Source organism: Pteronotus mesoamericanus, unplaced genomic scaffold (assembly GCF_021234165.1).
Source record: "Pteronotus mesoamericanus isolate MK-2021 breed Mesoamerican mustached bat unplaced genomic scaffold, CSHL_Meso_final contig_68, whole genome shotgun sequence".
Classification (NCBI taxonomy): Eukaryota; Metazoa; Chordata; class Mammalia; order Chiroptera; family Mormoopidae; genus Pteronotus; species Pteronotus mesoamericanus.
Window position 1 is genome coordinate 2,484,471 of NW_026555234.1, and position 21,384 is coordinate 2,505,854.

Consider the following 21,384-nt stretch of genomic DNA (forward strand, 5'->3'; position numbering starts at 1 on the left):
CGGGGCACTGCGTCTGCGCCACGGAGCCCGCCGACACCCGCCGGCCCCGGGCAGCGGGGAGACGGGGCTGGGCGGCCTGCCCTGCCGGCCCCCGGCCTCCTCGGACTCCTGGCCCCAGGCCTGGGCGACAATGCCTTTTTCTGCGGTTTAAGCCCCCGGGCCCAGCCTGGTCCCCTCTGTCCCGAGGTCACGGCTTACCCCTCCGCCCCCGGCCCACCGCTCTGCCGCCAGGCGGAGGGCTGCCACCCCACTGCGCGAGCCCGGGCTTCCCTTCGACCCGTGCCCTGTCCCCCTCTCCTGCCACCCACGGTGACAGCCCGGTCCTCGGTGCCCGTTCTGCATCCTTGGAGCCGTGTCCTGGATCAAGCACCGGCCTCCATCCCGATGTCGCAACAACAGCCCGACAGGTCCGCCCGCCCCGATCTCGCCCCCCCCACCGCTTCCCACTCGTCAGGTCAAACACCTGGCGTGTCCCCGGGCGCATCCCGACTCCCGCTCCCCCCTCCCTCACACACACCTGCAGCCCGGCCTGCTGGCTCTCACCTCACGCAGGTGCGCGGCCCCGTCACCCCGCCCCGAGTCCCTGCAGCGGCCTCTGGCTCTCCCTGCTCCCCCATGGCCTCCCCGCAAGCACCCCAGGACCTTGGCACAGGCTGGCCCCCCTGCTTGGGGCCCCCTCCCCCAGACGCCCCTCGGCTCTCCCCCTCCTCCCCCGAGCCTCCCCTCCAATACCGTGGAATCCGGGGGCCGTCCTGGCCGCCCCCACAACCGCTGCACTTCCTCTCCCCCTCGCTTACCACCTTTTCCCATTTGATGACATGCGTTTATTACATTGGTTCATTTCTTCCTCTTCCACTAGTTCCAGGACCGTGGAGGGGTCTGTTTCATAAACGCACAAACTCCCAGGACCTGCACCAGGCCCCGGCACACCCCGGCGCTCAGCAACGGCGCAGCCCGTGTGCAAAAGCCACACCGAGGAGGGTCAAGCGCTCGCTCTTCGGCTCTTCCGCGAGCCGAGGAAGGAGAGCTCCGCCCACATCTCCGGCTTCTCCCCTCGCCCCCGGGGCCGAGACGACCTCCACTGCAGCGGGGGGACCCCACCAGCCCGCCAGGTGCTTTCCCACAGGCAGCCTCCCGGGGGCGGGCGGGCCGAGCGGGCCTGTTCCGCGACGACAGCCTGGCGAGCCGCACGCCCGGCGCCGGGCTGTGGGAAGGCACCTGTGTGGGCTCTCGGACATGCTGGGAGGCGCCGGGGACACAGGCGGGAGGCAGCACAGCATGGCCCCGGGACGCCAGGCACACGGGAGACGCAGGGGCAACGCCGCCGGGCCCTGGGGCGTGAGTGTGTCCAAGGCCCCGGCCCTCGCAGCGCTGAAGACCCACGGCCACACCCCCCCGCGCAGCCGCCCTGCCTCCGTTTCCGCGCCGCCACTCCGTGGCTCTGGGGCGCCCCGGTCTCCAGACAGGGCTCCTGAGCCCCCGGCGCTGGGGGCCGCTGTGTCCTGGAAGGCCCAGGGCCCCCCGAGCTCTGGGGCTGTCGGGCTAGGAACCGGGTCGGCCTTTCCAAGTCCCCCCCGCTCAGGCCAGTGCGCCCTGGAGCTGGGCTCCACTCTGAGACTCGCCACGTGCTGAGCTTTCCAAACAGTGCCCCGTGGCTGGAGCGTGGCCGGTGCCCCCGCAGCTCCCAGGTGGCCCCCCCGGAGCTGCCCTCGCAGGGGCTCTCTGCCACCAGGCTGCCCAGGCCACGGGCAGGCGTGAACCACAGCTGGCGTCTAAGGTCAAGGCCAGGGCCCCCGCGCTGTGGGGGAATGAGCCATGCCTCCGGAAAGCCATGCTGGAGTCCTCACCCTCTGGGTTAGGTGCCTATGGAGGTGACCTTTTTTGGAGACAGGACCTTTGTCGACGTAACTGGTTGAGGTCGTCTTCATGTAGGGTGGACCCAATCCAATGGCTAATGTCCTTGTAAGAAGAGGTCAGTGTGGACGCTGAGACTCACAGACCCAGCCAGGAGACCACGTGACGATGGAGGCAGGGACTGGAGTCAGGCGGGCACAGGCCCCAGAAGACGGGGTTACCTGTCCCCTCCAGGGCCCACAAGGATGCCGGGAGGCACTGCCTCCAGCGCTGGGCCCTCCCTAGACCTCGATCTCAGGCTCGGGCCCCCAGGGCTGGTGGCACTGAGGGCACGGTCTCCTCCCTCTGGTGTCAGGGCGAGACAGGCCGGCCAGTCCCGGGGCGGGGGGTGGGCGCGGGCATCAGGTTGCGCGGGGGCGGAAGATGCCGAGGGGCCCCCAGGGGAGAGAGGAGGAACCCGTCTGCCTCTCGCACCGCGCTCCGCTGTGCCCGTCGCTCTGTGGCCTCTGACCCTGCAGGCGCCACCCCTCCGCACCCATGGGAACACGGGTGCCTCGGCGTGAGGGGAGGGACAGGCCACGCCGCCCGCGGGTGGAAGGCAGATGCACTGATCTAGGTCGGGCCGACTGGCCAGTCCAGCTCCTCCGTGGGGCTGAGCAGTGAGGCCCAATCCCACCGACCTCCCGCTGAGGAGATTCCACAACCGGGTGCTGCCGGCGCTCCCCTCCCCCAGCCCTGCTCAGGAATCCCAGCCCCGCTCCTGCACGGGAACTCTGCCCGCACGCCCACGGGCCCCCACCCAGCGGCACGAGTCCCAGCCTCCCACGCAGCTCCCTGGCCGCCCTCCCCACCCAGCCGGACCTGCCAGCCCGGACGGCCCCTGCGCTGTGGAGCCGGGCCTGCCCCCCGGGCTCCCTGGCAGGGTGCTGTCCTGGGGGCCCCGACCCCCCCTGCACTGCCCTCCCCCCAAGCCCCTCCCCTGCGCCATCCTCTGCCAGGCCTCGCAGTGACGGTACTTGGATAAGCCCTAAGCCTACCTTCTCGGGAGCAGCCAGCGACCCCTCTGAGGGGCTTCACCGTTCCGGGGGGCAGCCTCCCTGCCTCCTGGCGGCCGCTCAACGGGCAGCAGGGACCCCCCCGCCGGCAGGGCCTTGGCCCACCAGACACCCTCTTGGGGCTCCCCCATGAAGCCGCGACACCAAGAGCGGCGCTCACGGCCCCTTCCCGGGCGGCCTGCAGGCTGCGGTTCCTCCCTGCCCTCCTCCCTCCTTCTCCTGCTCCCCAGGATGCGTCCCCACCTGGCATTAGAACGGCCACTTGGCAGTCACTTGCTCGGGGTCGGTCCCCCGCACCAGAAGGCCCACTCCTCACCCGCCTTCTTCCCCATAGAGCCCCAAGGTCACCCCAGGGGGCACAGAAATCCGTTCGGCACAAGTGACTGCACGAATCCGACCCTGGGCCCTTCATGGCCAGGCCGTGCAGGTGGGGCCTGGGCAGGGGCAGAAGCGTCGCCCCGTAGATGGGCAGAGAGGACGAGGGGCGGGCTGCGAGTGGGCCACGGGAGGGAGGGGGGCGAGCCGCAGAGCTCCCTGCAGGCAGGTGTCCCGGAACACGGGGTACGGGCCTCGCCGGGCTGGGGCTGGGACCAGGCGTCCCTGAAGCTGCGTGCTCCGGGCCAGCTCCTCCACCTGCACAGCAGGGTGACCGATGGCGAGACCTGCCCGAGTCCTCGTGAGCACGCCCCACCCCCTCTGCTCCCCTCCCCCACCTGGGCTCCAGACAGGGGCTCCCCGCAAAGGCCTCCCCCGACCCCTTCACGCCACTGTCGCCGGGCTCTTCGGTACATGGGGACAGAAAGTGAGAAAGCGCCAGAGAGCTTCCTTACCGGAACCAGGAAAGCAGACAGCAAACGCTGCCGCCTGCTAGACGGCAGGCAGCAGGCGAGCCCCGGCCCCACCGTGTCATACTGCGGGGCTGGAGTCAGCGCAACGCGGAGTGACGCTGCGGGTCACAGAGCCTGGCGCCCCCGCCTTGGGAAAGCCTGGGGGGGGCGCCTGTGCAGCCCGGACAACCCCGACCCCCGGGAGCTCCCCCAAGCGCCCCCAACAGCCGCCCGCGTTCTGTGCGGCGCATCCCGTCGGCCCGCGCGCACCAACAGCGAGAGGTGAATAACCCCGCACTGGCGCCTCCCTGGTGCCAGCCGCGTGGGCGAGAGGCTGCGCCGGGGCCGCGCTTGGAAAGCCACTGACGGTGAGGGTGCGCGGCGGCGGGTGAGAGGACAGTGCTGCCTCAGCGTCACGGTTCTCGAAATGACACGTGCACTGTGACGATGGGAGCATGTCCTGGTCCTAGGAGGCTGGGTGAAAGGGACAATGTCTCCAACCCACTCTCAACAGGTTAGGAAATGAGTATCTGGAAATCCACACGTGTGCGGATACACAGATGAGATGGGGGTAGGGGGAGCCACAGAGCAAACGGGGCCAGTGTAGCTGAGTTAAAGTCACACAAGAGTCCCTGGCTGTTTCCAGCTGCTCGCTAAGCTGTATATTAGATGAAAATTAAACAAAAGAGGCTCTGGGGGGGGCGGCGGCGGGCACAGGTGGAAGGACCCCACGTGGGTGTGCCCTCGATGCCGGCGCCCTGATCCCAGCATTTCCGCTCGCTGGTAAGTCCCAGCACCTCCTGACACGGGCGGAGTCCTTGTGGCCTCAGCGTGGAAATGACTCGCACACCCACCGAGGAAAGAGCAGGAAAATAAATGAGGCGAAATCACCCAGTGGAATCCTGCAGAGAAGGGGGTACCCGACCCACACTCCCCACGCCGCAGCGTGGACGAACCTCACAGACTTAACACTGCCCCCCGAAGTCAGACACCAGCGACCTGGAGAGGCGGCTCAGGGCGCGGGGCGGGACCTGGGGGTGACTAGCAGATGCTCTGGGGCTGCTGGGAGCTGTCGCTGTTCTGTCTGGATCCGGGTGTTTGCTCAGTTTGGGGACCTGCACTAAGCTGAACGTGTACAACTTATGCCCCCTCTGTACACGGGAGATAGCGGGCTGGCCCAGGAGTCCACCCGGCCTCCCCACCCGGGGCTCCAGCAGCGCTCCGCTGCCCTTGACCTCGCTCAACAGCTCAGTCGCGCTGTGCTGTGTCAGCGCTCACGGCAGGGTGCAGTTTTTTAGAAAATATCAAAATGGGTGAATTTTTGTGCAGCCATTTTGACACTGAAGATGGAAGAAAACATGCAACATTTCTGGCATGTTACGCTTTATTTCAAGAAAGGTAAAAATGCAACTGAAATGCAAAAAGATGTGTGCGGTGCATGGAGGAGGTGCTGTGACTGACCGAATGTGTCAACAGTGGTTTGCGAAGTTCCTTGCTGGAGGTTTCACGTGGGGCGACGATGCTCCACACTCAGGTAGGCCAGTCAAAGTTAATAGCGATCCAATTGAGACATTAATGGAAAACAATCAACAGAAGGCAGCCGACACACTCAAAATATCAATAAAGTTATTGGTGAAGAGGAAAAACGTGGGTTTTATTTTATGGAAAAAACTAAATGGACTTTTTTGGCCAACCCAGTATTTCAATAAAAAGTTAAAAATGAGAAAGTCCCAAAGAAAAGGCTCCTATATACTTTGTAAAAACAAAACACCAATTCAGTATTTCATCAGCGGGCACTGGGCTGGAGGGATGAGAAGACGGGGAGAGTGTCCCGGGCCCTGGGCCGTGCGGCGCCCGCAGCAGCACCCAGGGGCTGGGCAGGGGGCGGGGCCGCCAGGCCGGGACGCTCACACTGTGGGGCCGGGCCCTGGGCCTGGTCCTCGGAGGCAGACCGTGGGCGCCTGCGGTGTCAGGAGACCCACTGAACGGAGGGCTGACGCGACCCAACACCTGCTGCCCCCCGGCCCCACCCCCAGCGCCATCGTGGTGGCGGTGAAGCCCGGCAGCCGCCGTCCCTGCAGCTGGGAGGGCCCAGGCCGGCTTCGTGCCTGAGGCCAGCCCCACCTCGGGTCCAAGGAGCCGCAGCCCCTGGCCGTGGCATGAGGGGCTGAGCGAAGTCCGTGTCCCCACGCTGTCCCCAGCGCTGCACACCAGCAGGAGGGCAGGCCAACAGCCTGGTCCGCATTCCTCCACCAGGGCGGCTCAGCCTCCGGCCCGGGCGCCCCGCCCCCTGTGCTCTCCGAGGCCCGGAATCGGGGCCAGGGCACCACGCAAGGGGCTCACACCTGAGGGGCGAAGGTGGTCCCTGTGCAGCGCCCTACCATCGGGCCCCCCCCACCCTGGTGGGGCCCGCGGTGGGCAGTGAGCCACGTGGACATCAGGCCCGGGCAGCCTGGCTCTGGAACTTGCCCTTTAATAAACGGGGCCCACCTGCGTGCCTCTGCCCAGCACTGACTCTCTCGCCTGAGAACTCTGCTAAAAACTAAAGAGTAACTGACGGCCCAGGACTGCAACCCTGCTGCGGAGGTGGCCTTCCAGTCAGCATCCTCAGGTCCACGGAGGGCCAGCCCACGCCTGCCCGAGTTTCCACCACAAGCACCTGCCTGGGCCCAGCAACCCACGTGGCCAGTGGCTTTCACGTCTGGGGCTGTCCTGGGAGGTGATGGGCGCTCTCATCACAGAGGAAGCCCCGAGACTCCTCGAAACCCCCTCCCCAAACAGTGCAGCGGCGAGCGCCCGGGCCTGGCTCGCCATTCAGGGCCAAGCATGGGAGCAGCAGCTTTGGTAGCTGGGCATACACCAAAGGCACTAAACTTTCTAGCAAAACACGGATGGAATGCTTCACGGACCTCCCAGGCGGGGCCGGAAATCCCCCGGGTCTCCCATTCTAGGAGGGGACCCTGCCTCACGCCGACAAGTCGGGACGGGACTGAGCCCAGGCCGTGGCCGTGGGCGGGAGGGGCAGGCGGGCCTCCCGGGACAGGGGCCTCTGGGTTGTGCCTCTTCAAAGGCGAGCTGGTTCCCACAGGCGATGCGAGTCCACCCGGGGGAAGAAGGCACACCTGGCAGAGGGCTGGAAAGGAGGCCGGGGAGGGGAGCCCGCATGAGTCAGGCCGTGGGAGGCGGCGCAGAGGGCGGGCCCGGGACAGCCGCCCCGGTTTATAGCAGCGGCCCGGGCGCCGGGGCCGTGGAGCCGCCCAGTCACTGAGCAGCATGCTCCCTGTGTTGCTTCTCCTGCCCAGCCTCCTGGGGGCCGCGCTGGCCAGCCCCATCCAGGGCCCCCAGGAGTGTGCACGGGGCGCGGCCACGTGGTGTCAGGACCTGCAGGCAGCAGTGCAGTGCGGGGCCGTGGGGCACTGCCGCGGCGCCGTCTGGGGCAAGCCCACCGCCAGGTCCCTGCCCTGCGACCTGTGCCAGGACGTGGTGGCCGCTGGCAGCAACGGGCTGAACCCCAACGCCACGGAGACTGACACCCTCGCTTTGGTGACAAAGACCTGTGAGTGGCTTCCCAGCCTTAACTCTTCGGCCAAATGCAAGGAGATGGCGGACGCCCACAGCTCGGTCCTCCTGTACATACTGCGGGGGGACCCAGGCGGCGCCCCCGCCCAGGTGTGTGCTGCGCTCACCCTCTGCCGGCCACTGCAGAGGCCCCCGGCCACGCCGGGGTCGCTCTCCGAGGAGGACACGTCCGAGGCGGTGGCCCCATTCATGGCCAGTGGGCCCCCCAGCTTCCGCCCTCTGCAGCCTGAGGACACTGTGTGCCAGGACTGTATCCAGCTGGTGTCCCGGCTCCAAGACGCCGTCGGGTCCAACATGTCCAGCTTGGCAGAGGTGACCACGCAGGAGCAGTGCAAGTCCCTGGCCCCCGGCCTGGCTCTGCTGTGCAAGGAGTACACCCTCCGCTTCCTCGCCCCAGCGGAGCACATGCTGAAGCTGGTCCTGCCCGAGGAGACATGCGAGAGAGGGGGCTTCTGCGAGGCAATGCCGGGGCCCGCCGCGACCGAGGTGCCGTCCCTAGACCCGGTGTCCCCCAGGGAGAGGAACCTGGTCCAGATGAACACCGGCCTGACCTGCGACGTCTGCCTGCAAGTGATCCAGGAGCTGGACCAGTGGCTGGACTCAGACAGCACGGAGGCCCTGATCCGCCAGGGCCTGGAGCGCGTGTGCTCCGTGATGCCCGCGTCCATCGTGAGGCAGTGCGTCACCATGGTGGACATGTACAGCCCCACCCTGGTGCAGTTCGTGACCAGGGTCCCCCCAGAGAAGGTGTGCGGGGCCGTCCGGCTCTGCAGCCCCCCGCGGCGGGCCCGGGCCATCCGCCAGCCCCACAGAATCACCCTGCCGCCCCTGCTGGACACAGAGAACCAGGGACGCTTCTGCAACGGGTGCAAGCGGCTGCTGGGCGTGTCCTCCCAGAACCTGGAGCGCAAGACCACCAAGCGCAACATCCTGAAGGCCTTCAAGGGCGGCTGCAGCATTCTGCCGCTGCCCTACCTGATCCAGTGCCACCGCTTCGTGGACGAGTACGAGCCTGTGCTCATCGAGACCCTCAAGGAGGTACTGGACCCCGTCGGGCTGTGCACAAAGGTGGGCGCCTGCCATGCCCCCAGGACCCCGCTGCTGGGCACCGACCAGTGCGTCATGGGCCCGAGCTTCTGGTGCGCGAGCCAGGAGGCGGCGGAGATGTGCAACGCCATGGAGCACTGCCAGCGGCACATGTGGAAGGTGGTGCCCTTCCTCGCCGGGGAGCCCGAGTGACAGCAGCGGCCGCCGGCAACCCGGTGCCTGCCAGCAGCCCCCGGGGCCATTGTCTCCTGGCTCCCACAGGGACCCTCCGAGGCGGGTGCTGGCCCCATCCCCACGCCACAGACAAGAACCGCGGCCCTGGGCAGGGTGGCCACATCGAGCAGAGCTGAAGTCCCCAATCCCCATCTTAGCAGCGGTGCCCCGCCCCACCCCGCAGCTTTGCCCCCCCAGGTGTCTCCCGCGGACTGGAACCCACAGCTGCACAGGCGCCGCCCCAGCCTCCATTGCCGCAACCGGGCCCACGGGTGGGGGCCTGTCGCGGCCTCTGCTGCCGCCCTTCCGTGCTCCGCTGAGTGGCCCAGCCGTGAGCCAGGCGGGGCAGAGGGAAGGAGAGAGCGGCTGTCCTGTGGGGCCCGTCCCTCTTGTCCGACAGCTGGGGGTGGGACTGGGTCTCGTCCACAGGCACCATCACTTGGCTCGGGCCAGAGCTTCTCAATCCAGGGTCCCTGCACGTGGCTCCGAAGGTGTGTGCCAGGCGTGTCTGTGGGCCTTTCTGGGGAGGAGGCTGGGGCTTTCACCATGTCTCCCAGGGGCACCCGAGCTCAGAGCAGGCCTTCCCCTTCCTCTGCCCACCCTGGGGCCCCCAAACATCCCACTGCCACTATCACAGGCAGGGGGAAAGCCTGTGCCGCCTGAGGGAAGAGAACACTTGCCTGGGGTCGGCAGCAGCGCCGGGCTGTGGAGCCATTCGGCGCCGAGCACATCCTTTCACCTGCCAGAGCCTCAGTTTTCCAATCTGCAGAACGGGGTGATCAGACATGTCTCACAGGAATAGTGACACCATTCAAGGAAACGCCAAGAGCTCCTCCCCCACAGGCCCTGCCCCCAGCCCACTGGGACGGACAAACCCAGCTCAGGGTCCCCGGGAGAATGTGGCTGTGCACGTGCGGAATAAACCGGAGAGTCCCCAGCGCCATCTGCTGCGTCCTCATTCTCAGGGCCAGCCGGCTCCCCAGTTGAGCAACCTGCCCCCTTTCTGCCTCGCCTAGGGCCCCCTCCTACGGGCAGCATTCCTTGGTGTGCTTGGCCTGGTTTCCACGCCCGCTGCTCCTCTCGTGCGGTGGTGTCATCACCGGCCTCCCCAGCACGCCACGAGCCCCGCAGGGATAGCACAGGGCGCGACGCCGCTGCGTCTCCTGCCCGGCACCGGGCTGGCTCACAGCAGGTGCTCAAACAGGCGGCCTGGCCAGCTGAAGCCTGGTGGTCGCCTTCAGGGGAGCCCCGTGGAGTGAGCGGAGAGGCGCCCCCGCTGGGTGGGCAGGGACCTGAGCGGGTGCTGTTTCCTGAGAGGCCACTCCTGGGCTCTTGGTGAACAGCCTGGCCCCAACCATGGCCCCAGGACAACAGACGTGCTCTGCCTGGGTTTCCAGATCCCGCAGTGCAGGTGCACGCGGGCTGGGCCCAGGCCCACTGGTCAGCGCTGTGAGGACGGCGAAGGAGCCGGTAATCATGCCGCCCCCGACCCGAGGGCCCGATGAGGCCATGGGCAGGTGGCTCGGTGTCAGATCCCAAGGCACAGGTGTCCAGGGATGGACAGGTTTGCACGCCGGCGGACTGCGCCCCTGCCACGGTCCCCGGGGCTGGCCCCCGAGGCGGCCAGTCTGCCAGCGGGGTCCCCTCTCTGTGGCAGGATGGGGCTGCAGCCCCACCTCTGGCCCTGCCTGTAGGACACCTGCTTACAGTTGTGTGACAGGTTCCTGGGGTGTCACTAGTCACACATGGCTGGTCTATGAGAGGCCAGGAGGCGGATGCCAGGTCTCACAGGTGACACATCCGTGTGGAGCCGAGACACTGTCCAGGCCCCTCCAGTCCTGAGCTCTCCCACCTGCCCTTGACCCAAGCTCCCTGGGGTGGGCTTGGGGGTCCACCCCACCCCAAGCCTGGGGACCAGCTGCGGCTGCATATAAGCCCAGCTGATGCACCCCGTGTGTTTGTCATCCAAGGACAGTGACCACGGGTCACCTGCAGAGGGCTTCCCACGTGCCCCGGCTGGGCGCTGCCCCAGGAACTCCGCTGGACTGCGCCCCTCACTCTCCTCAGCCGCCGTGACGACGCCACCATTCCGGCCGGCACCCTGTCAGCCCCAGGAGGGTGTGGCTGGCGGACACTCCTCCCCCGCCCCCCCGCAGTTGCTCCAAGGCCAGAGCCCCAGGCTGCTCGTGGGAGATCCCGAAATTCTTCAGCGCTGACAGCTCAGGAACACGATTACAAACTCCTCTTCCAGCCAAACCAAACAGGCCTGGAGATTAGGCCTGGCCCCTCAGTCACCAGCCAGTGACTCCGCGGACGGACATGTCCTGCCCACAGAACGCAATGTCCCCGTGGGCCTCCTGGCAACCACCTGGCGGCTCAGGGCCTCAGGCATTGCTTCCTGGCTCTCGCCCAGCCCAGGAAAGGGCCCATTCCGATCGGGATGGGCCGGGTACCAGGGAGCTGTCAGGTAGGATGAGGAGAGACACACAAGGCCAAAGTTTCACCACGCCCAAACCAGTCTCTCAGGTCGGCTCCCCACGGGAGGGACCAGATCAGGGAACCACAGGGACAGAAGAGGGGGAGAGGGGCCCCCCCCCGCCCCCCGCCACAGGCTGCCTGCTTAAATGTCACCGACATCTGAGGACCCAGAGAGAAGCTGCATGTGTCGCCCAAAGCGACTCGGGGCGGCCACTCTGCAGCCATCGAGGGGTGGGGGTGGGGGGCACCCGAAGAAATGGCAAGTACAGCCTCTTCCGTGGCTGGGCCGGCTGGAGGGGATCTGGGTTTAAAAGAAGCTGGAATGGGAACTGGTGAGGAAGCTGAGGAGGGTCGCAGGACCGCCCCACGCTAGGCTCCACCTTCACCCACCCACCCACGGGGCCAAGGTCAGGGAAGGGTGGGTCTCTTCCACCCTCTTGCCCACCCTACCCCCACTCAGGGAGACACAGTGTCCAGCCAGCCCTGCAGGAAGGGGGCGGTGCAGGGAGCCATGCGGAATGAGGCCTCACACCCTGGCTTTATCTTTTCTTAAACTGACTTTTTAAGAAGATTTTATTTCTTTTTAGAGCGGGGCGGGGGGGAAGGGAAGGAGAAAGAGAGGGAGAGACACATCGAGGAGAGAGAAACGTCCATGAGTTGCCTCTTACCCCATCCACATGCCACCCTCCCCGTAAGGCTGGCTCGGGGCTCACTCCTCATTAGAGTGGGAAGGCCCGCTCCCGCTAGGACCCCTCCAGGACTGGCAGGGGCCTGAGGGCAGCGACACAGGAGCAGAAGGCAGGAGTAGAGGCAGAGGTCAAGAGTCAGGCCCTGGAAGCACAGGTTCCTCCAGAAGTGGCCCCCCGCCCCAGCCCCTAACTGCTGCCTCTCTTCAGCAGAGCCCAGTGGGGACAGGCTCAGAAACAGCTAGGGACCCGCCTAAGGTCGCTCATCAACAGCCGAGCTGAGACACAGGGCAGGATCAGGTGCCTATAATTCTCTCCACTGTGACATCCCTAAGTTTTTGCCCCCAAACAAAATGGCGCCCACAGCACAATAAAACCAGCTACACATCCTGGCCCCTGGCTAGGCTGACTTTCCCAAGACCGTACCACACGGGCAGCTCCCACTCTGGGGACCAGGGAACCAGGGCTCAGAGCGATGCCCTGACTGTCCCCACATCAGCTAATGACCGGCAGCACCGGGGACACCGCCTGCCTGCTGTCACTCCGCCACCTGCAAGCAGGTTTATGGCGCCATCCTTCACAGCACACTCAGGCGAGGTTTATTACATAATCAAAAACAAAGACAGTTTTTTCATATGTCTTCCGCTCAGGGTGCTCTGTGAAAATGCAGCGAGTCCCCAGGGCAGAGAGCAGCTTTAATGCAAAGGGCGGGGAAACTGCAGGGAAAAGTGGGGACGGGGGGGGGCGCTGCGGAATAGGGGCGGGGGAGCACGTGATGTTCTGGGTCCCACGGCAGCCTCAGCCCCTCCGGGGACCACAAGGAACAGGGCCCTGCATTCCACGGGGTCCAGGAGAGCTAGGGGGTGGGGGTGAGGCCTTGTGGGCTGAGCTCCTGTTCCAATGCCATCTGCCCCCCACGTTTCGCTCGACCAGCCTGCGCGAGTCTTCCCTGCCCCTGTGAAGGTGGCAGCCACGTGACTTCTCTGAGCCACACGGAGACGCCCCGGGGACTGCAGGGCAGAGGTCCACGGCCCTGGGCTGGCCCACGAAACCTCCCTGGCCCAGCAGCCTCTGGCGCGCCATCCCAGGCTCCTGCCACCTGCTGCTCGGTTCGCAGGCCAGGCGCCCCAAACTCCTCCGGCCCGGCCAGGCTAGCCCGTGCCTCCATGTCTCCGCACGCGATGTCTCCTCCATCTTGAGTGCTTCCGCCCCGCCTGCCGGCCTGGAGAACTCCCATTCATCCTTCAAAGCCCAGTTCAGACATCCCCGCCTCTGAAACACCCTCTTACCCTGCCCTGCGGGTTCCTCGGCACTAGGTGTTGGCCCCCCGCCTGCCCCCAAAGTCTCTTTGCCTCTAGCAAGGCCGGGGTCCCCTTCGTGGTCGGCTCTAAGGCCCGACTAAGTGCTTGGATGCTCGAGAAATGTTTACATAATTCAATGGTCGGAAATCGTGCCATGATATCTCGGGTTCAGTGTTGGTGTCCCAGTCAGGCCCTCCCGTGGCCAGAGACACGGAGACAGCCGGAGGGCCACCGCGCACCCAGCAGTCAGTCCCATATGCGGGGAAGCAGGTCCGCGCTTTCGAGTCCTTCCTAAGACGTAACCCGAGGCCTGGGGAAAACACACACACAGGCCGCTCCCCGCAACTTTCTGTACGTCTTTCCATCCGCGAGACTGGGCCGGACGCAGACGCCCGAACGTGAGGGCCTGACGCTCCCTCGCGGAGCATGCGCGGTACGACCACTGGAAACGGCGCCCCGGAAGTAGGCAGGAGCGTCGGGAAACGTTTCCTACGTAACGTTAAAGCGGGACTCGGGATTTATAAACCTTGTGTATGTTTGCATCTTAGAAAGATAGGTAAAAATGCTCATCTCAAATAGTAACAGTGGGTTCACTTGGGGAGTTGTTATACCTCATTGATTTTATAGTTTCCAAAATTTCTATAAGGATAATGTAAATACTATGGTTTTTTAAAGAAGCTGTTTTTTTAGGGAGAATTTTCCGGAGAGGACTTGTGCGAAGCCACATCAAGAACCTCTCAGTAAAGGCGCAGCCTCGGTGGCAACGGCTGATTCCTGAGCAGCGCTCAGCGGGTATCCACGTGGTCGGTCCTCGCCCGGACACCTGCCCCAGGGCCCCGCCGCTGCAGAGAGACAGGGAAGCCCCTCCTCCCCAGAGGAGGGAGGAGCAGGGGGCTGTGGGCGAGGGTTGGGTGACAGCCCAGAGCAGGGCCTGACCCAGGGGAGGGCGCATCTGAGCAGGCGCTGATGAGGAACAGGGGAGGCAGGGAGGAATCCTTGAGGACGCACGGCGGGGGGGGGGAGGGCGGGCGCAGAGGCCCACGGGGAGGTCCCTCTCCAGATGGAGGTGGTGGGGCAGAGAGCCCTAGAGGGAGAAGTCACAAGTGTCAGTACTGCCTGAGGCGAGAATGTCAGAGAATTGCATCCAATCAGGCGGCCCTCGGTCTGAGGGTCAGAGCACTACAGCATAATCCACAGGCTGGCCCTCCCCACCGAGCCGCCGCCTCCCCTTTCCCGGAAGAGCATCCCAGAGGATCGGGGGCGTTGGGAAGCCGTGCCCCGGGCTCAAAATGTGCAGGGTCACTGCGTGGGCTGCGCGGTCATTGTCGCCACGAGGCAAACCCGATCCCCTGCAAACCGTCGGGGAGCTAAATGCAGAACGAACACTGTGCTCAGGGCAGAAGCAGCCAGGGCCGGTCGGAAGAACCAGGAACCTGCATGCTGCTGGTCTGTCCACCTTCTCCCTGGCAACCCATCGAGGGCCCGCAGGAGCGGGGCCAGGGTGGAGGATGCAGGGAAAGGAGGCAGGAAACCACCTACGGTACTCGCCACGCCGTGGGCCCAGGCAGGTGGGCTCCCTGGGGCGGGGGTGGGGGGCCGACCAGGGAAGCTCGGACTTGGGCCGCGCTGGGACAGGGTTGGCCGGAATGTCCCGGTCACCTGCCAAGGCCAGCGCCGCACTTCTGTAGTGCAGCCTCACGTAAGGAAGGGTCGGGGTGCCTGCTGCACGGGGCCTGGGCAGAACCCATCAGGACGCGCGCTGAGAGCCGCGCGGGCGAGCGCACCCGAGGAGCCGCCGCGGCCGCAGCCAGGCGGGCGGCCCTGCGTCGGGACAGCCGCCCTGAAACGGGGAAGACTGTGGTGCTTGGGGCCCAGAGAGGAAGCTTCTTCCAGAAAGTCTTCCCTGATTGCCACTTCCTCTACTCAACAGAATGGGACTGTCTGCAGCTTCCCGGGTTCTCTTGGACCCACTGCAGTGCAGGTTACATGCCATTATCCTGGGTTATTTGCTTATCTGTACCCCCCACTAAACTGTGAGTCTTTGGGGTTATTTACCGTAGCACACTCAAACCCAGGGCCTGGGTGCCTGGGTGCGAGGGTGAATGGAGGACTGAGGGACGGGGCGGGGGAGGGGCGGGAAGCAGTGTTGGGGAGGGTCCCTAGGCCGAGAAGACAGCTGGTACGAATGCCTGCATGGGGTCCCCAGAGCATGGGACGGAGCAGGACCTGGGGAAGGGCAGGTATTGGTGTCAGACAGGAGAAGAAATCGGAGGGCCGGGGATACCTGGGGACTTCCTGAAATGTCCTGTGACCTCTCAGCCATGCAGAGCTTGTCCCGAAGCATTTTACAAGCACCTCGAAGCCTCAGATCCTGACCTCGTGAAACTGTTGGTTTAAATGGAATCACGTACCCAACCGACTCAAACCCTGACAGCTTTCAGGTCGGCGCTCTCTCCATCTCCATCGGCTCGGAGCCCGGTCAGAATCAAACTCGGGCCTCCGCGGCGGGGCTACCGCAGGCACACAGGGCGGCTGCGGGACCGAGAAGGCCGCTGGGGAGGGGCCGCCGCCCTGCGGGAGGTGCGGGCTGAGGGGGGCGCCGACCTCCGACACCGCCCAGGGCTGGCGTGTTCCGCACACCATCCGCTGTCATCTCCCCAACGACCGGCGATTCCGCGTCAGGCCTGGTGTGCAGACGAGGCCCAGGGAGGTCACCAAGACCCGTGGGCAGGGGCAGAGACCCACAGGGGAGCCCGGGGCCTGCGACCCGCCCGACAGGGACATCATTGCAGCCTGAGACTCCTCCTCCCTAACAGCCCCCTCTTTCGGGGCCACGGAAGGGCTGAGGCTCGCCCTCTCATTTTCCACCTGGAAACTGCGGCTGCAAGTGCTTCGCCTTGTCTGCCTGTGAGGACCCTGTTCGCCCTGACGCTGGGGCCCCCGCGGCCCCCGAGAACCGCCGTGACGCCCCGGGGCTGCCCGCGGCCGCTGCAGCGCCCCGCTCCACGCTCAGCTCAGCACGCCTCACCCTCAGGACCGCGGAGCTCTGAGGGCGTCCCCACCCCCTGGCTGTCACCACCTCTGCAGAGCAGGGCCTGGACACTTCCTTTCATTAGTGAACGTCAAGAGGCGTCTGCACGGCTGTGGTTTCACTGCTCATATTCTTTCAGCTCTGCACTCAACACTTCCGCTGAAATTCTGTGTGTTCAGAAAGGGCAGAGAAGCCTGGCTGGCTGGGTCCGCTGGCTGGAGCGTCGTCCTGGGCACCAAAAGGTCGCCGGTTCGATTCCCGGTCAGGGCACATGCCTGGGTTGCATGTTCGATCTCTGGTCCCAGTGCACAGAGAAGGCAACTGATCAGTTTTTCACATTGATCTCCCCCCCATTTTTTTCTCTCTAAAATCAATACACATTCTTGGGTGAGGATTTAAAAAAACAAAACAGGAGAGAGAAGGGACATGATGAGAGCACAGAACCAAGCCTGACCTCAAAATACCACGGCCTGAGCAGGAGTGGCCCGGAAATCTCACAGGCTGACTCCGCGGGCACCTGGCTCCGCAGAGAGCCAACCCCAGGAAACGCTCGGCAGGGCAACACTAAGATAATACTGACGTATTAAAATGTATAAAGAAAATTAAGATAAATTGAATCAAATTAAACACAAATTAACTTTCAATTTAAAATGAAATGAAATTCAATTAGATGAGAGATCAGGGAATCAGATGCGATGGGAAATGCCCGGCAGAGCCTTCCCCGGGCGCTGTGAGTGCGTGCCGGCGGCGCCTCGGAGACGCAGGTGAGTCCTCCCACAAAGACACCTGGCCCACTCCTCCCACCTAAGAGTGGTCACCAAATGTACGCACCCACAGAACACACACTACCTGGAAACTCCTGTGACCACCTGTGGCTCCTTTTCACTGTCATTCAGCAAACATTCACGCCCCGCCCCTCCCCGACTGGCGTGGGGCTTGAGCACGTGACCTGCTCTGGCCGCTGGAATTCTAGCCCATCCGATGGGAGCAGGGCCCTGAACCCTGCTGGTGAGGCTGGGCGGGGCTCCGGAGCCCCGGGGCTGTGCAGGAGAATGGCCGTGCTGGTGGCCCCCAGCCCGCAGGCCCGGGTCCCAGAGCCAACACCGAGGGGCCCGCCCGCCAGCCTGCAGCCCCACCCCGTCTACAGCCCCCGCTCCACAGCGACCCAGAGGTGTGAGAGCTAGAGCTTGGCAGGGCCACGGCGTCTGAGGGTGGCTTGTCGTACAGCACTGCTGTCACAGGAGCTCGCTAATATGCCTTCCTATAGAAATACTGGCCTAAGATTTGCACTTCCAGACCCCCCCCCAAAAAAAAAAGACACGAGCAAAACATTCTTAGGTGAGAACATCCGTGGTGTTGGGAAAGAACAAACGGCACATGATAGGAGCTCCGGACATGTCTTAAAATTAAGGGTCCCCATGAAGGCCTGGGCTACTCGCAAGAGAGAGGCGGGGTTTAAGAACCGATGAAGCCACAGGCCCTGGCTGGTGCGGCTCAGTTGGTTGGAGCATTGACCCAGAGACCAAGGCGTCACGGGTGAGGATTAAAAAAATAATAATTTAAACAAAGAACCCAATAGAAGGAGACAAGCACAAGACATGAACAGGCAAGTCCCTGGGAAGGAGACCTGAACAGTCACCACACAAAGGAAGGCACGTTCGCTCTCCGCTCTCCGGAGGAAGCAGAAAACAAATGTAAATGGAAACAGCGCTGAATCTCACTCGCAACCCCGCTTGGGTGCAGACATTTAAAGTCAGACGATCCTGAGACCTGCCACAGGACCCACGCCGCAGACAGACTGGTGACGGGGAGAGGCAAGGGAAGCGGGACCGTCCCCAAGCCCTGGGAGGAGGGTGGCAAGCGCCCCCAGCGGGAGGGGCCTAAATCAACCAGCAGGCGCGCCCCGCACGGACGAACCTTTGCTGTCACGCTGGGAGGAGAAATCCAGTTTCAAAGGCAGCATGACGCCGTTTATATCAATTTCTAAAGCATGCTAAACAGCAGAACACACTGATTGTGGACACACACGCATGTGTGTTTAACACATACGCTTGGGGACGACCTACGCCAATTTCAAGGCAGGGTGAGTTCTGGGTAGGCACGGCCGGGTGTGGGGCTGCAGGAGGGAGGAGCGGGTTGAGCCTGACCTGAATCTGTAACGGTTATTTCTTTAAGAGACTGAGATTCCAAACAGAAAGAAATTAACATCTGTCACAGCCAGGGGACCAGTATTGGGCTCGACCAGGCTCTGCCGTTGGAGCAGCTGAAGACCTACATCTCTCTGGCTTCACCCATATTGTTTCCAATCTCCATCCACTGGCCCAAACCTATCCCATGGCTCCAAAATAACTTCACAGGAGGCTGGGAAGGGAGGAAATGCTGAGAGGATTTGGGGATCGCTAGGGTCTCTGGCGAGGGGGCACCTGGGCATCAGTTGGACTACACTCTGCACTTTCTGTACACGTCACGGATCTCGTGATCCGACCGAAGGAGGAAGACAATCACCCAAGGGATGGGACTCGACCAAGTTGCTCTGAACACCCGAGACCCACCCCCACCGCCGGTGTCCCCATGGTGGCCCTGGCCGCCGGCCCTGCTGAGGTCAAACGTGTGGGGAAAAGGCTTCCACGCAGCCCTGGTGCAGGATGGTGCCCGCCCAGCGTCCACGGCGCTGCGGGACCGGGGTCGTTCTTTGCAGTCCGCTCAGTGCAAGGTGGCAGACAGTCCCAGGCACTGTGTCGTGGCAGGCGGGCCGCGGTCAGCTGTCTCTCTGGCTCAGGATGCTCCCAGACCCCCTGTTCTGACAGCATCAGTGGTCCTGGCCCTGCCCCCGCCACCCCCTCGGCTGGCCCCATACATGAGGGGGTGTTCTGGGTCCCAGTGCTTCCCGAGAACCACATCACAGCCAGCCACCTGTCCAATGCCCAACATGCACTCCCGGTGCCAAATCCAGGCCAGGTTCTGGGCATCTGCAACGGTCACGTGGGCCTGACGGGTCTCCCTCCACAAGGAGCATGTGTTCTGGGGGTGGGAGGACCAAACCCATGAGAACTCCCACACGCCAGGAGAGCCTGGGTGACACGTGGTGGGGGGGGTGTCTCTTTGAGGACGAGAAGGTTGTGCTGAGACTCAGAGTCCACAGGAGCCAGCACCTGCGGCCAGTGCCAGGTGCTCTCTAGGCAGGAGGCCAGAGCGGGCCCAGGCCGGGACTTGGGCCGAGCCAGGCGCGGTCGCGGTTCAGACAGCAGAATGGTGGCGCTGGAGACGGAGGCGCAAGGCGGGAGAGTGGGCGGAGCTGGCATGTGGGCGAGGCCGGAGCAGGGGCCAGTGCACGGCTGTGGCCTGTTCTGTGCACGTGGGAGCCTGTTAGCGACGCAGACCAGGGATGCAGGACAGCCTTCCTGCGGCTCTCGCCGCCCAGGCAACCGCCACACTGAGGCTGCACCCTCCAAGGCAGGGTCAGAGCAAGCGCCTAAGAGACCGCTACGCCCCTGCGCTGCGCACGCGCGGTCTGCACGGTGGGCGTGGCTGCTCGCACCTCTGCGCCGGGGTTCGCTTTCCTCGGAGGTGCGCGAGCCTCACTTGCCATTGGGAGCCCAGCTCCGGAGACGCCCAGGTGGGCCTCTCGGGCCGCAGCCCAGACCGGCAGGCAGCCCCACCTAGGAGCCCGGGGAGCCCTGGAGCGCTGTGTCCAGACCAAGCCAGCGCTGGCCTCTGGGGTAGGACACCGACGTCAGGCACCACCGAAGTCCCCAGGGGGCGCCGCAGCGACTACAACTTAGGGATGAGGGGTCTCAGGCCCGCCCCAACCTAGGGCTCAGAGCCCGAATTTTCCACGGCCCCCAGGCGATGCTGGCCCACCAGGGAGTCAGAGAAGCTGTTCCAGAGCGTGTGGATGTTCAGCCGGGAACATCACCCTCGGGAGCAAAGCTGGCTCTTGAGGGGTGTGCAGGATCTTACTCTTCGTACAAAGCACATGTCACCGAGAAAGCTTGAAGAAACGTGCAAAGGAAACAACGCCTGGAAGGCTTCTCGCGGGATGGGCTGGGTGAGCGGGAAGAAGGGCTGGAGCTGGCTCTGGGGCGGAAGGCGGGTGCAGGGCCTGCCGGGGGTGTCCGTCTGCTGCCTGGCCGTTCCAGGGGACCCATTTGCCCCCGTTCGCCTCGGGCTGGTCCCGATTTCCACGCAGAAAGCCCCGCATCCTGGGAACCCCCTCATTCCCCGTTGGCCACACCCCACCCCACTGTCCCCAGTGAGAGCCCTGAGGCCATGAGAGGAACCTGCGACACCCCCTGCCAGGGAGTGCGGGAGCCCCCAGGGGCATTTGCAGACGGCGGTGGCCTTCGTGTCTGTGTTCCAGACACTACTCATCTTTATCAGGAGACACCACAGCTCTCCCGACGCCAAGAGCGCCCACAGCTTTGCCTGCTTGTCCCGGTGGCCTCCGGCTCTGCCCACTGCACCGCCTTCCTCGGCCAGGACAGGGAGCTTTGGGGTCACAGGTGCCTGCCACGGGGACCTCCCAAGGGGGCGTAAGCAGGGCAAGACAGCATCGAGTGCATCTCAAGTGCCTGGGTTTTGTGAGAGAGCAGGGGGGTGAGATGAAGCGGCCGCTGGGACCCCGCTGAGGTGGAAAGGGAGCGTGGATGAGGGGACAGGGAGACGGGGACAGGTGCCAGAGCCTTTTGGGAGATCAGACGCAGGTGGTGCCACCAAAGTTTAATGACATGCTGAGTGTCGTGAGCTGAATGGTGGAGCCAAAACCATCTGTCCCAGTCCTGACCTCAGAGACTGGGCCTGTGGCCTCCTTCGGAAAAGCGGTCTTTGCAGATTAAGTTAGAGATCCCACAACGACCTCATCCTGGGTTACGGGCCGGGGGGGGCCCTGAACCCAGTGACAAGGGTCCTCCTCAGGAACACACAGGGGAGAAGGCTGTGCGCACGAGGAGACAGAACGGGGGCCACGAGGAAGGCTGGGAGCCCCCAGGAGCTGGGAGAGGAGGCAGGGTCCTGCCCCAGGGCCTCCGGGGAGCCGTCCTGTCCCCCGAGACCAGGACCCTGGCCTCGGGGTCAGGGAGGGAGCAGAGCCCCGCGGTTGTGAGCTGCAGCGGCCCCGGGACCCCCCACCCCCGCAGGCGGACGGGCAACGTGAGTGAGGGTGCGCTTCTCCAGCCACCGAGGCCTGGGGGCAGCAGAGTGGGATGGGGACAGCTCTGGGCACTCCTAGCCGCTGGTGCCCATCAGCGGCGCCTCGGTGGGGGGAGGGGCACTCTCCCCCCGCCCCCTCTCAGGGCCCACAGTGTGAGTGCAGGG

The 21,384-nt window shown here is 64.6% G+C and overlaps 2 protein-coding genes across 2 annotated transcripts in view; one reads left to right on the forward strand and one right to left on the reverse strand.

Moving 5' to 3' along the window:
• The window catches only part of SORCS2 (sortilin related VPS10 domain containing receptor 2), a 277,701-nt gene that overhangs the window by 111,860 nt on the left and 144,457 nt on the right, over positions 1-21,384 (reverse strand). The gene's annotated exons all lie outside the window — the stretch shown is intronic.
• Positions 6,992-8,554, forward strand: PSAPL1 (prosaposin like 1). The gene has a single exon (XM_054582216.1). The coding sequence runs from the start codon at positions 7,010-7,012 to the stop codon at positions 8,552-8,554; it is 1,545 nt and encodes a 514-aa protein (XP_054438191.1). The 5' UTR covers positions 6,992-7,009.